Genomic DNA, 16,227 nt, shown 5'->3' with positions numbered 1-16,227 from the left:
GAAGCACTGTTTTGACTTTCGATAGCCTCCGGAGCCCCAGGAAGGAAGAACTTAATCTCAAGTGCACTTCTGATATGTTCATCTTATAACCTCAAAATTAGGGCATAAAACGACTACAAAGACTTCTGAGGTTTGAGAAGTCTATAGGAACCAGCAGGTCAGTCTACTCAGTCGAATCATATCCTGAAATGGGAAGGAGCCAAAACATAACACAGGCTGATGGATTTAAATAATAATCATAAGCACATTTTAGGAAGCAACCAGAACTACAGGCCTAAAGAGGCAACAACATTTTCCGTTGTTCATTTAAAATCAAGTGCTTCAAAGAACACAGGTTCATAGCTATAAAAGAAAATGGACCTCACTTCTAGGTTAGCATTGCTTCAAGCAAAGGGATTTTTCTTTACTTGGTTTTCTGAGCTTGTTAGCCATAGGTGGTGAAAGAAAATAATACTAGGGGAAAAAATTGCTTATCATCTTGAAATGCTCTCAGGAGCACCAGTGAGAGCTATGTTCAGGAAAAAACATAATTCAAGTGAACAGGAGGGACAGACCCATTACTAGAGAAAATTTCTGCTGAGCTTAGGAACTTAACATTGCAAATATTCAAGATACAGGAGAACAGGACTTGTTATGACATGACAGAAAAAGACAGAATGAAAACAAGGTCTAGCACAAATTAACTACAGCATAGTCACAGAAGTTTTAACCAATGCTAAACTCTTCAGTGTATCTCATTTTTAACAGATTTTAGTATTTAGACAGACTCAAAGTACCTTTCAACTGCAAATTATGTCTTCACCAACTTGCTACCCTTCCTAGCTCTTCAAATTCCAGATGGAAACAATTGTAGCCACTCTTCTACAAACACCTAGAATGTGAAGTCTGACACATCCTCCTGTTATGTTACTGAGCGACTTTTAAACTACTTTTTGTTTAATAAAAATAAACTATTCTCACTGTATCAGCTTCAAGCACTTCAAGTTAACATAGCAGTGCAGTTCAGCCCTTTAACACATCAGTTACCAAGGGACTGGAACCACCTAGAAGACTAAGTCAAAAGAGGAGTTAAAAAATAGAAAAAACGGATTACTGTGTAATTATGTGGAAAATTAATATAAAATGCAATATGCCTGCCTGTTTTAGAATTCTATGCTTCAAGAACTAGTTAACATTTTCCTATACTGCATATTTTTTTTTAGTGCAGTCATCCCTAATGAGGGAAGTACAGAACTTAAACACAATACACTGCATTCACAACTTGAGAACTGGGACCTTACAGCAAGGTGTGGACCCAGGAGAGAGAAAGGGTAAGGAACACAGGAAGGGAAAACAACAAAACAAATATCACAAATCAGTCAAATCATCAGAGGTGATAGGAAGGAAAACAAGGAAAAGCTTCCACCTGTCTTTGGACCCAAAAGGCTGCTTCTCTTTTGGTGCAACTAAAAACTTAAGGCTCCAGTGGGTCTTTTGTATTTTGGACCTCAACAGAAAGGCTACCCTGCAACCTACCACCTGTGATACTATCAGGTAACATGTTAAGACTGTTTCAGTTCTGCCAGCTTTATCTAGAACAGTACCTAGGATCTTCTGGTACACAACTTCAGGAAAACCACAAGGTAACACTGCCATTCTGATTCTGGAAAAAGTGCATCAGTTTCAGATCAAGACAGACCTTTTCTCACAGACCTTTTCTCTGAACTACAGTCTTCAGATATTCCGAATCTAGTTTTGTTTTTTTTCCTTCTTCATTTTTGGACATTATTCAAAGTGCTTAATGTACTTGTTTGATGATTGAGGTTTGCTACAGTTGTAACAAACAAGTATAATAAGTGACTGATGTCACAGTCCTATTAGTAAAATTGTGGTTTTCATACAGAAATAGTTTAAAAACCTCAAGAAGTAATCTGGAGGAAAATCTTATACTGTAAAGGAACCAAGACAGCATCAGTAGGCTATTCTAGCATTTCTTCTTTTAATGCATCACTGCAAACACCATTTCTTTACCACGACCCTGTCCAGTCGTACCATCACGGAAACCCTCCCACGACCAGCAAGCACAGATTGTAGGTAACCCTAAACATTTAACTGAAAAAAGTGTTTTCATTCAACAAGGTTTATAAAGAACATTGCTGTGAAGTGGCAAGTAAAAAAAAAAAACAGTTATGGAATCTCTAAAAGGCTTAAACAAAAACTAGCCTCTATTGCATTTTATTCGCATTTAAGCATTTGTAAGGTAGGTATCCTAATGCTCTTTGCAACAGCCACTGATTCTTCTGAAGCAACTGTCCTCTGGGGGAACCAAGCCAGTGAAAGACAACATATTTTTTAATACAAGTAAAGTACATGATGTCAACACTGCTAGTGATACTAGAAGAACTGGAAAGTTACTATCTGGCTGTTCTATTGATTTCCTTCGGGAATTCTGTGAACATAGTTCTACGTTTATCTAAGCTCACAGACCTCAGAACAGTTAGAACAAGTAGTCAGTCAAGAAAAAGACTACAAAAAATCAAAGCTTCTAGTAACTACCGAGTGAAAATTAGAAACGAAGAGAGAAAGAAGTTACAGAATAAAACAACGCTACTTGAAGCAAGTTATTTTTTCTTGACCTAGATTTATCAGTTTGTAGCGATACTCAGTTATTCCAGGCCTATAATGAAAAAAACCTGCCGGAACATAGGGGTAGAAAGCTGGTAACGCACTTTGTGAGCATTTTTCCTCACAATGAAGTTACTCATTGTAAGAGACATCTATCCCTTGCCCTTCCCCTTACAAAGGCTTATTTTGTGGCTTGAAAGGATCAGCACTGGAAAGGAACAAAATCCAAACTTATGCATATTCAGTATGTTGACCATTTTGGCTTTGTTGCATAATGAAATTAGAAGTACACAGTCATGGAGCAATTAGTAGTCTTACTAATGACACAACTGTTCACTTTATTATTGTGGCTTCCAGGTTGCTCATCATATGCTAAAATCCAGAAGATGCAGACAACTGAATCAGTGCCTGATTTTCAGGTAGCTAAATCTTTGCTACTGCTTACAAGAGGCACTATTTCACCACAGATTGTGACAGCCCCAGTGTTTACTGTGAATGGCTGCAGGCAAAGAAGTCTTCCAAGAAGGGCTGCAACATCTCCAGCTGTAAAATGGGAGCAAGTTACCATCATGTTTGCAAAGGCACCATCTTTTTTACTCTAAGGGCTCTAATTTCTAAATTGGTTTGCATTTCTAGCAGATGAGTCTGAGCACTCCAAAGAGCTAAACTACCATGCAGTATAAATCCATTGCCAGTTCACAAACCAAAAATAAATGTTTTGGGGCTACTACAAAAAGCATTTAGTAACTCCAGATAGAGTCCTATATAAAAATTAATAAAAGTGCAATTTTTAAAAAGGGACCTACCTACTGTAAACACCTACTGTTTGTCAGTTTTACAGATTTGATGCCAAGGTCTTGATACCAGCACCTTAGAACTCATAACAGAAACATGCATCTTGAACTGACTGCTTCTTAAAAGCATTCTGTGAAATCTACACTTCCATACAACTTTTCTAATAATTTACCTCAAAAAAAAAAAAGGAAAAAAGAAAGGGTGTGCAATGACAACTATCTCTTGGGCACATTATTAAAATTAATAAAATAAACATCAGTTTTACCTTCTCCTACGTGCATGTTTGGTTGACCCTTCCCTTCCTAACACTGTCATTTATTCATAGTATGAAGACTGAGAAAACCTGAACTTTTTGGTGATCTGAAACACAATATTACCAACTGCACTGTTGAAGAAATTAGGTGTGAGCATGCGTGCAAAACAGACAATTTCAAAAGCAATGCATAAACAGCCATTTCTATCCCACTAACTTCTTAAATTTGCATACATCCATACTCAGATCAATTTAATAAAATAATTGGCTCTACAAGAACTGTAATTCATTAAAGCAGATAAATTTGAAACTAAATGATACTAATATTCTGTTATTCCTGCACATACTTATAAAATGGAACTGTTCTTACTCTTTCCTTTTCCCTCTCCCCCTCATTATCCCTCTGCTGCTTCAAAAGGTCCATCCTTTTGTCGCTCTTTTCCCCTCTCCTCCTCCTCCTTTCTTTGCTCGTTCTTGGCCTTCTTGGTCCTTACCTCGCTCATTTTCCCTCTTCTCATCTTCCCTGCGCCAATTCATAGCGTCCACATTCTTTCGTCGTTCTCTCTCATCCTGTCTCCACCGCTTCTTGATATCTTTGTCCTTAACTTGCTCATTTTCTCTCCTCTTCTCATCATCCCTGTGCCATTTTATTGTTTCTGCATTTTTCTGCGGCTCCACGCTTCTTTTGAGATAGTCTTGTCGCCTCCTCCTCTTTTTTAACATATCCCTTTCCCTGGCACGAGCCTGCTTTTCTTTCTGGGAAAGAAAAGCTTTACGGGGCATCATGAGCTGCTGCTGTACCTGTAATAATATTGTATTCCATGGAATAACATACTACACACGCACTCAGTCAGGCACCAACAACTCTCATTTGGAGCTGAATACTTCAAATAATAAGCCAAGATAATTTACTGCTGCTTCTCTCTCCTTCATGACCCTCTGCTAGCTCCATATTAGATAATGCCAGCCAGGTTGCTACATTCAGCTCCAGGCACAACACCTAACTGGCACCTCAGCAGGCGGCGCGCATCCAATATTGAAAAGTCAAACCCTCAAAATCCTGGGCCTAAGCAGGAGGATTTGTTTCCCCTCCCCCTTACAACTCCTCCCACAGAGTTTTTAGCAGCCACCTGGGCATTGCAACATCCAATTGAAAGAACCGGCTGGCAGGAGAGTTGTGAAGAAAACACTAGTTAATGTTCAAACCTCAGTTTCTTCCCTTACTGGAGATCTACTTTTAACGAAGCTTAAAGGTGCTTACTTATCTTTTCAGACCTCCACCTCTATCAAATTTGTTTGGAAGTGCCCAACGTTATTCTTGGCTGGGAGGAGTGACAGGCCAATAGGAGACAAGCCACAATCTGAAAAATTATATAAGCTTTGTTTCCTCGGGAAACCTGGCCAAAACATTTAACTGCAGTTAATGAAGTAACTAATAGTGACTGGTAATGAGTCAGTAAATCCTGACTCATCTACTCAAACTTTCTCCAAGTATGCTATCTCTTGCTATTCACAAGAATAGAGGAAAAAAGAATTTAACTATGTACTTGCAGTTTCCGCCAAAAGCATGCCTGGTGAGTTTTTGTTTTGTTTTAAGAGGTGTCACTTAAGGCTACCTTTTAACTAATCGTTTTACTTTTGGTCATTTCTCTTTAGTCATCCAACACATTCACATCTTTAAATTTACTGATGTTAAGATCTGCAATTTTGATATAATGGAAAACAGACCACAGAAAGAATTTATACTAGTACTAATATTCTTTAAAGACTCTTCCATACACATTGAGCAACATTCAGAAGTATGCTGAACTGCAGTTGTGGCCCAGGTTTGTTTGGTTTGGTTTCTGAATTTGTTTAGAAGAGAGTTTTGCAGAGGTATCTAATTGAAATGAAAACTGCAGAAAGGACAAAGTTACTAGATTAGAATACTTAAGCAAAGCCTAAAACAAAATGAAACAAATGTACTTTTAAAATTTAGCTACCTTATGGAAAGCACTTGTTCCCAGCATGCAATACTCCATCTTTTTCCTACAGAAAAAGCAACGTTTCAAACCCTTATTCTAAAAACCTCCTCCTTTTCCCTGTGTAATATATCCCCCCACCCCACTTAAACCCACTCTTCTAGTCCATTGACTTTGTTAGGTATGTAACACGATCCCATGATTTTCGTTCTGATAATTCAAACCCCAATTTCTTAGTATCTACAATACTAAAAGGGAAGGGCTGCAGCGGAGTCAAACACAGCATAATCAGAAAAATGCATGCAGTTTGGTAACAAGTTAGTGCATAAAATTCAGATTATACTAAACATTACTTCATTAAAAACTACAGGATACCTCTCTACTAGATAGACTCTTTTTAAATATTAAATATTTCTCAATGACAGTTACCGTTAAAATCAGAAAGCAAGGAGAATCCAGGATCAACACCATCAGTGCAACCCAGACACTGTCAATCTTTGAAATAGGTTTAAATTTCTCTGTCGGCTGTGTGCCAGTACCACATTACTGTTGTTTGCTATGCCAAGCTTTTTTTTTCATCTATCTTATCTTCACAATTTTATCAGTAACCTGATTTTATTCCAATCATAATAACATCAGTAAATTTTAAATTAAGTCAGTTTCATGCAAATAATTTCCCCCCACCGCCCCCCAGACAAGTACTGACATTTAAAATCTGTCATTAAAAAAAACCTTTTGGGACATCATTGTTGTATTTTCTCTCATTTGTTTTTTTTTTTTTTTTCCTCCCCTTTGGCTTCATTTTTTCATTGTTGTTTTTAACTACAGCATTCCTCCCTCCCCTCCAATTGGACATATTCCAGCCCACTTTGACAGACCAATTTATAGACAAATGATAGAAAATATCTCAATAATAAAATACTTAAGCTTCTAAATTTTAACATTTAAATCATGATTCAAGTAAGAAATGTCAGATTCTAATAAATAACTTAAAGGGACATCCAACTTAAATTATGTTCTTGTCTTTTAACTTTCGTATCACAAAACACAGTTTTTTTCACTCTTCTGGCAGTTCTCTTGTAGTCAAAATTAGCTTTTACTTTTGCCTCTGTTGGTCTTAATAAACCAAAAGAGGGGTTTTGCAGTGTCCAGTGAAGCTGCCAAAATGGTTAAGCTCAAAGCCCTCTAAGTCCACAATTTTTCTAGAGTTCAAGTTGGTGTTCCTTTAAGTTCAGAACGTCCAAATGTCAGTAGCAAACAGTCAGAACTATCCTTTCAACTATTTTTTGCATATACTTCACCAAATCAAAATCTTAACTCTTCCCAATCTATTCAGTACATATTATGAGGCATTTACCTCCAAAATTAATGGTGCTTGGGCGTCTCAGACTCATTGGACAAGTTTCATGCAAAAGCCTCCAAAAATAATTCTCCTTGCAGAACGCCCACCTCAGCGATTATATTACACCTACTGTGTGAGGCCAAAGCCCGGACATAGAAGAAGCATCATATCCTGCTGTACAAAACAAAGTGTTAAAGACAAGAGATAAGAAATGTAGTAAGGGCAATCTCACATTTATAACGTACGTTTCATTGCAAAGGATTCTAAAACCACGTATACGGTACCTTTACTGACACGGAGCTACTGTGGGGTGCAATCCAGCAAGGTTAAGAGTGCTGCATAAAGTTTTAACAGATTTGTGGTTTAAACAGATTTCTCTAGGTGATGTTATCCAAAGAATATTCTGGTACTAACAATTCAATTAAGTTACCCAAGTCAGAAATCCAGCAGCATACCATGATGAACGTTCCTATTCACACTTCATGTAACCTTCTGATTTAAGTGTCTAGGGCCTCCGTTCATACCGCATGTGAGCTATTAGTACCGGCAGCACAGCTGCACCCTGTACACCAAGCACGCTTACTGAAGCACCAACACTTCCTCATACAGGTAATTTTTCCTAGAAGTTTCCTATACAAGTACAGTCCCACCTTAAATTACAAGACCGTGGGAGATCAAACAGGTGACATGGCTGCCAGCCACAACCCTAGGGAAACACACTCATTTGGGAAGCATTCAGATTAAAGTTTCCAGTTATATGGCTGTTAGTAGGAGGATGTGAAGTACACTGTTCAGGGCAATGGCATGTAAACGATTATGTTGCTCTAGGAAGACTTGGTATCTCTTCGACACACATCACCCATGGACAGAAATTCAGTTTTGAAAATACTGGGAACACCAGACACAACAATAGTAGCATTAAAACTGGAACAAGCAAATGCAAAGTTTACAAAGGCAACATTTGCAGAGTCATTTAGTTTACCACAGCAGTTTTCATTGTTTAAAACAATTAATTTTTCTCTGTTGATCATTCAGACAGAACATCCACAGCTTAAAGTAAAGATCATTTTTCTAATTGGCTAATATGGCTTCAACAGAAGATACTAAAATGTTTTAACAAAATTTAAGGAGACAAAATTCTTAAGATACTTCACAGTGAGGCAGAACAGAACGCTGCGTATGCTTTAACAAGACCACTAGCCATACCTTCAAATAGGTAAGAATGGCAGGTTGTTTTCTTTCATACTGGATTATTTCCCAGCTAGAAAGGAGAATTTATATCCCTGTATCTCTGTCAAGTCCGAATTACCTCTCTCCCACTGCATTCTCAGTGCAGAAAGAACACTTCTGGATGAGGACTGAGCGGGACTGAGAGCAGATCAGTGTCAATTAGTGGGTCAGTCTGAAGATACAAACACTGAGCACGCAGAAGTACTCATCCCATACTGGGCCTCCCAAAGACTCAGTATCATTTCCCTGCGTTGCGTTGCTGACCAGAATCACCAAGCTTCTGGCATTTTTTCTTTCTTTGTGTAATCCCAAATACTTTTATTTTAGCCCTTATTTTGATAGTATTTGAACTTGGAGAAGTTCTTGGTTTGCATGCTACAGTGCAACACAGTGGCCTGTATCAGAGCTGACAACAGCTGTGTTCCTGGGCGTAATGAAACAAGACTGTTAGTTTCTTGGCATTTTTCTTTTTATCTCCCTAGATTCATAGAAACTATTCCAACTGCGTTTAAAATAAGATTTTTAATGATTTGTCTGTTTAATTGCAGTTAGTAGCATGCTGTAAAAAGCCAGCCATAAAACAGACTCACAAGGAAGGCTGTTAGTGCAACATCGGGCAAGATTTTTAAAAAATGCGAGAAAAATATGCAAGAAAATTAACCTATGGTTCCTGCAGCAACGGAAACGCAGCCTCCTCATGTATGCAGCTTCAATGATGCTATGTAGTAGTGTGGTGTATAATATTCTGTATTCACATTAGGACAACGATGGCCTCTATCTTTGGCAAGAAGGTTGGGGCTCCAGGACCTGAAAGTCCCAGGACAGTTGAGCAAGGAAAAGTGATAGTCAGGAAGCAGAAAGGTATCACAGGGAAGAGTGAGCAAACCAAAAATACCAGGAGCAGAAACACCAGGGAGAAGAGAGGAGTTGGGAGAACTACAAACTAACAAAAACTTCCACGAGAAGGTAGGAGTTACAGCTAAATACCTCTCCTCTGCGCACTGACTGAACAAAGAGTCTACTCCTGACACAGCTATCTCTGGCTTACAATAAGCATTTCCAGTCTTCTGTTTGCACTCTTCTTATTTAAGCATTTCTGGCCTAGTTTTCAGAGGGGCTGTGCACCCACATCTCCTGTGAAGGTAATGAGATTTACAGTTTAACAGCACATCTTAAATGCCAGACAACTAAGAGCTCATTTTTCAAGTCTGCTATAATCCTAAGACAGAGGCTGTTTTGTAACAGCGCGCGCTCTACTCTACTGGCAACATTTTAAACACAGAGCACCTCCACAGCATTACCAGCTCCACCATCTGCAACACCAGCTACTGCCCATGTAACACCATGGCTGCCAGCTAACTTTTGTCTACCACCTCAACTCCAACTAAACAGTTCTGTGTGCACAGTGCCATGTTAGACCCTTAGGCTAGCACAAGCCTCCAAGCCCTTTAACTTGTGTCTGTACCTAAAACAGGACTAGGCATATTAGAAAGATGTAAAGTAAACAGAAAACCCAATCAAATCTGGCATGGCGTTCTGAAACTACGGTAATTGGAACTGAAGGGAATTAGCAAGTGTATTTTGGTACCTGGTCAATGTATTGTAAACCTTCTGCAGACCTCTGTGCATGAAACCCCCTGGCTGTCCTTCACAGTCAAACAGTCTATTTCTTAAAAGTTCCTTTGCCAATTAAAGACTTTAAAAAGATTTTGAAATCACTTCAGAGATTAAATCAGTGTGTCAAAGAAAAAGGACTGTTCACACCACTTCTCTGGACATCTGTAGGTTTTCTAAAATGTAGTACTAAAACAAACAACAACAACAAAAATAGAAAAAGCAGCCACACTCACATTCCTTTGGACGAAATTCTTTGGCTAATAACCTTAACGTGCTGTTTCTGCGATTCTATGTGAACTTCAGCAAGGGTTTATGAAACTGTTTCGCTCTTTTTTTTTTTTTGGAGCTTATTGTCTATCTTCAACTTGGTGACTCTGATGCTAACAACTCCAACTTCCCATCACAGAGGAAGAACTTCTATGGAAGACAGTTCTAGTGAGAAGGCTCAGGAAGGCTGATCTTACTTTCCATTCATTTTTTTAAAAGGTTAAAAAAATATCTTCTGCAGCCCAGCAGACAGGGATCTTCTAAGTCATTCACACACTTCTCATTCTTGCTTGATTTCTGGAATTTTCCACTGGTGCCAGAAGCTCCATCTGGTGGGTGTGTACACTAACTGCATAGCTAAAAGGAAATTAACTATTTCCTTATCAACCTTTGCTTAGTAGTATAAATTTTGTACACTGCGTGATTTCTATGCCCCAATGTAAAATACAAGATGGCCAAATTCCCACTGCTCTAGGAACAGTAACTCCTTATTTCTTCATGAGTAATCTGCTACCTTGCACTCTGCCAGGAATTTGTTGGGTTTTCCTATTTTGATGACATAGGCTGACGTTAAAAGATAAAAAGCACATTGTTAGCTAAATTTAAATATTTTCTAATGATCTTCTGAACACATAAAAATACCAGAAATTCTGCCAGTTCCTACTGCATTCTGAAAATCAGTTTTAAATTGTATCTATTATTCTTTAGGGCATGCCATACTTCAGTGCATAGGAAAGTTTAAATTAGAGGCACTAGCACCAAGAAGTAAGCTTCCCCCTACTGCTATCTTGAATATCTTTTGTGACTGTTCATGATCTCCAAAGATAAACATTTATGTGAAACCACATTTGTGCAGTGAAATCAATATGTAATGTACATGCTCAATACAACAGTCTTGCTTGTTTAGGGCTATTTCTTAAATATTTCTATTTGAATTGTACTAAAGCCTGCCCATCTTACAGAAATTTGAAATCAAGACTAGAGGTCACTGAAGCACAAAGGATATTATTTGCTTACACCATTATATCCACACTTCAGTGATCAGGAAAAAAAAGGCTGCATGAATATGCTTTAAGATTTCCAAACGCGATCCTCATCTATTGATTGTAACTAAACATGAACAATCCCTGAACAAAAATGATTTGGGGAATTTGCAGTTACAAATTAAATACAACCAAGCATAATCTTTCAATCCAAAACTCAAAAAAAACCACATTTGAATAGAAATCTCTAAACTGTGCAGGAATGAAGCATGTAATCAATATAGATACAATTTATGATCAGATTACACCGATTGTGAAACTGCAAACAGAAATTAGACTGCAAGTGCAAATGACAGTCTTATCTTCTATTCTGTTTTCCTTACACCACCACTGGTAGTCTTATCTTCTCTCTATCATGTTTTCTTGACACCACCACTGTGTCAGCAACAGGACTTGTGCAGCAGCCAGAGCAGAGAACTGATTCAACTGAAATGCAGTCTTTTGCAGCCACAGCAGTTCCTCCACACTCCCAAGCAGAAGTGTTAGGACTGGTACGAATAAGGTGGCAGGAAGTGGGGCTTGTACGACTCCTTGTAGAGGCAGTACAGACATAGATATATTTATACCACGAGTGAAACTGCACCCCTTAGTGTGTCCTAACTAGTAAAATGCATTGCTTGCCTGCTGGTTTAAGTGGCAGAACAAACCAACAAAACAAAAGAGAGCATACAAACACTTTTACAAGCTCATCTAAAATCCTGCCAATACATGTTTTCTCAGATAGAGGATGTATCAGATACTGACAGGACCTCGCCAACTGGCTAGCATCTAAGTATTTAAAATGTAAAAATAGTCTGTGAAGTAGGCTGATGCTAATTGTTTTTCCTTTGCCTTACCACTTCACACATGCTATGCACAAACGCTGGGTAAAGCATTTACCGAAAAACGATTGGGTAAAGACTGTAAATAAGAGCTTAAAAAAAAAAATCGGTCTTACCACTCCACATTTCTTACCTCTTTCCCTTTCTGTCTAAGCATAGCTCCCAAGCGCTCCAATCCCTGACTACATTCCAGCGTTAATCCACCTCAGCTACTGCTGTCTTCGGTCTGACTCAGGAACCTTCGATATTCAAAAGGCTTCATAGCAGCAGCAGCAGGAATGGGGAAACAGAACAAAACAACAGATCACAAACTTGAGTTTGACTTCTTAGGAGAAAAAAAAAAGCAATTTAAGACCAGTATTTTGTCTACTTAGATTTCAAGAGATATTTTGCCCCCTTACTGTTGCTGCTATGAATCTGCATCACTAAGAACCTCTTTGGCCCAGATGCAGCACAAGTGAAGAGCTATCAGATCCAGAGTCACACTGGGAATCAATACACAGAAGAGGTAAAAAGGGGTAAAGGGAAGAATGCCCGAAGGCTGAGATCTGAAAGAGAGCAAAGGAGATGGATAGGGAAGAAAGAGCAGCCAGCGAAGCCAGGCTTGAGAGCATGCCCATGCCCTTTCCTACATGTAAAAGACTGGAGGAGTGTACTTCAGTGGACAAGGTGTTAATAGTTAAACTTCTATTTCTTGTGAATTGTTCCAAAAACCTGTTTCTTAAGTAGCTTCTAAAGGAACCATTCTGTCACATGATCTGGATAGGCAAGAACTTGCAGGTGTGACGTGTTCGCAGAGACAATTACACAGGTAATTGGGACCCAACAGGCAGCATGGACCCAAACAATCTCTTACGCATGCCACCTTTTAAAAAAATAACCACCTAAGGATATATAAAGGGTGGTAAGTGAAAAGTGACTCACTGCAGGAAAAAACAGTATTTATTCCACTCTTACTCAAAATCATCACCTCATCAACTGTCATACACATTCAAAAGCACTGATGTGAAGAAAGAATGGGATGCTGAATTTGAGCCTTGTGTCTGCCTTTCACCATCAGCTGCAGTGAAGTTCTGAAGAATGGTCTTTCCTTACGGCATATGGCCCTCAGGTAAGCCAGAGTTACACCCTCTCTGAAAATCTTTCTTCAAGTCTAGAACTGAATTTGGTTCTTACTTTAGATCTAAGTATTTCTTGAAAGCTCAAAATGAACAAGCCAATTTGACCAACCTGACTAGGAAAGCAAGAGCATTTTTCCCAAAATATGTCAGGTCAGTCAAAACAAACCTTCCACGTATACAGAAAGTATTGGGCACATGCATATATTTTAACTAAATTAATGTAATTAGGAATTCTTTATCTTCCAATGCCTGTACAGGTATTTGTATTACACTATCCTTACACCACTATCATTTATTCTCATCTCCATAGCTCATACTATTACTAGGAAACGTGAACTTCTATCAACATATTTATTTACAGGAGCAGGACTACTACCACATTAACAATTACACTTTTACAATTATATTAATAAAAATTGTACCCAACATTAAAATAATTTTAAGCATTGAACAGATCTGAACAATCAAAAATAACATAATGCTTGTTTAGATGCAGGCCAACATAGTCAGTTGTTATTCTTTTAAATAAGTATGTTAAATGTATCAAAAAGAAAAAAACAGAAAATGTAGCATTATTAAAATACAAACTCATCTGAACTAACAAATGAAGCGCATCTTTGTCCATCCAATGCAGACCAAATCACACCACACAAACTAACTGATCAATTTAAGTCAAACTCGGTGCATCTCTCCTGGCACCTATGTCCTAGTGACTCTAGACTGTCTCATCATATCTGATGCTGTTTCGTCCATCCCCAATGCATAAATTTTGTGTCTCAAACTTACTTCAAATGCTGGAGCAAAGATAACCTCCCAATTCTGGAAAAAAAAAGATCAATAAATTTCTTATCTTGCTGCTGAGTCTTATTTGCAGCTACCCAAAAATAAATACACTAACCCATGAGCACTGCCTTTTCTCCCATAAAATGATTTCTGCCTTTTTTTTTTTAAAGCATCAATCAGATCTTTATATAGAGTTGTAGAATACACATTTGGGCTATATGACTTTTGATTACCAGTGTGCTTCTGATTGAGTTACGCATTGCAAGAGTGCTACTTTAAAATTTAATATTTACTTTCAGTATTTACTATTATTATGGAGTAGTAAAGCTGGGTTGGGAATAATCATCTATTATTCACTCTGCAGTGTGACAGAAGCACAACTTACCTTCCACAGAAAATTTGTGCTGGCATTCATCTAGGAATTTCTCTGGCATCCCCTTCTATTTTACTAGTGAATGCAGTAACTGCAGAGTTCAGTTTGGGAAGTACCTAACAAATGATACTTTACTCTACTGTCGAATTATTTCCACGCTCAATTAAAATGCTGTTGTAATACACCACTGTGAGTGACACATACCAATTCTGAAAATGCTAATGGGCATCTTCTGACAACTGTTAACTTCTATCCTACGTATACAGAGAAAAAAATCAGTTATTTATCTCATCCTGGAGAGCACGTCCAGTCTTCCTAGATGTTTTGTTTGTGAAGCTAATGCTCAACACTGATGGGCACGCGCTTTCCAAAACAGCCAAGAAGTTCCTCTGCTTTCATTCCTGGGCACTCTGAGAGCAGACAACATTCACCACTCGCCTTTTACCTACAGGCAGGCACAGCCACCTTTCACCTTCACCATCCCTCGCACATCCAATCACTTCTCTCCTGAAAACCTAACACAACTGATCTCACAAGCCCACAATGACTTTCCAACTCTAGCAGATCCACGTAATACACTTTCAAGCATAAACAGTAGTAACCTAAAAGAGATACAGGTTTATAGAATCTGTATCGTGAACCATTCACTTCAAGTTAAAAATAACCTGAGGGTTTTTTTCCCTAATAAGGGAGCATTCCAGACGTATCAATTTGCAATGATCTTAGAGAGCTGTCTTCAAACACTGGAAGCATTTCATTTCTAATAGATACTAGAAAGTCTTTAAAAAAAAGATACTTGATAAGAAATACTATTAATTTTAGTAAAGGGTGGTTTGCTATTAGAAAAGCAAAAAATGTTCAGCTTTTTACTACTTTTGGAAGAGAATAAGTTTTTGGTTTGTGGCTGAAGTTTACATAAGTATTTACCGTAAGCATCTTCAGCAAAGGTAACAATCATCTTATGACCCATCAGCCCTAAGTGCAATTTTTGTTAACAACAGTACTTTTCTCTCTTCTCAATGTTTTAAGATTTCAACACATATTGTGTTAATGTTTATCTGCTCATACCAGATTACTGTCCAACACCTGTAAAAATTATGTCTGAAGCAGAACCAAACACAGGGTTTGTTACTAAACGCAAAAAAAAGAAAGCTTTTTTTTTTTTTAAACAGGACGATCCATCCTTCTCACCTGGACGGATGGCAACTATGGCAAAGCGCTGTAAGCCCTGTAATTGTTGGTTATCAGCCACCCCAAGGGAAAGTTTTTCTAAGTAGCAGAGATCCCGTGGTGGGGAACAATGCTGGTGGCCTGCAGGAGATGCACACCGTGCTACGCAGCAGCCACGCCAACCTCAGACCACGCTACGTTGGCAGGTAGGAATGGTGTCTCCATTATCTCAGGCACATGGTTCACGTCCAAATGGAAAATAGTAGTAAAAATGAACAAAAACATAGCTAGTAAAAACAACCTGGAGAAGAAAAACCTGTAGTTCTTCTACAAGGAATCAAAACCTCTTTCCCACCTACCGAATGGTTCCAACACGTCTAGCAAACAAAGTCTCAAGACGTCGAGGTCTCCCTCATCCCGCCTCGCCCACCACCCCTAACAAAGCAGCCAACCCTTCCCTGCCGCCTCACACCCAAAGTTTCTCCCCTTGCAGCCGTGCGCTCGGAAGGCGTGAGAAGAGCCTCGCGAGTTCCTAAGGCAAATGGCACCAGGAGCCACAACCGAGTCCCAACACGACACCCGACGCCCTCCACCCAGCCTCGCGTCCCAGCCTCACCGAACCACGCAGCCCCTCCAGGCGCTGCTCGCCCCCCGGGGGACTCCCCAGCCACCTCCAGACCCCCGGCCGGGGGTGCAGGGGCACTGGGGGGGGCCGAGGCCGGCCGGGGGCCCTCGGGTCCGGCGCCAGGAGCCCGCCGGGGCCTGCCCCGCTGGCTCGGCCGGGAGCGGGGGGGCCGCAGGCGGCGCTGCGCGGCCCTTCCCCGCCGCAGCCGTGCCCGGCGCGGGG

General features: G+C 39.4%; 1 protein-coding gene across 11 annotated transcripts in view; it reads right to left on the bottom strand.

The window, feature by feature from the left end:
* The window catches only part of ADNP (activity dependent neuroprotector homeobox), a 31,484-nt gene that overhangs the window by 13,944 nt on the left and 1,313 nt on the right, over nucleotides 1-16,227 (bottom strand). The window contains exons 1-5 of one of the 11 annotated variants that reach the window (XM_080558052.1): nucleotides 13,841-13,859; nucleotides 12,067-12,189; nucleotides 6,971-7,129; nucleotides 5,635-5,680; nucleotides 4,147-4,453 (exon numbers count right to left, since the gene is read on the bottom strand). In XM_080558052.1, coding sequence (XP_080414178.1) covers nucleotides 4,147-4,453; nucleotides 5,635-5,673 — 346 coding nt within the window. In that variant the 5' untranslated portion in view covers nucleotides 5,674-5,680; nucleotides 6,971-7,129; nucleotides 12,067-12,189; nucleotides 13,841-13,859. The other 10 variants (XM_080558058.1, XM_080558048.1, XM_080558054.1 and 7 more) reach the window with 10 other exon arrangements.

The sequence above is a fragment of the Anser brachyrhynchus genome (assembly GCF_964034855.1).
Source record: "Anser brachyrhynchus genome assembly, chromosome: 16".
NCBI classification, from domain to species: domain Eukaryota; kingdom Metazoa; phylum Chordata; class Aves; order Anseriformes; family Anatidae; genus Anser; species Anser brachyrhynchus.
Note: the sequence above shows the minus strand (reverse complement) of the source record. Positions and strands in the feature narration are given on the sequence as shown.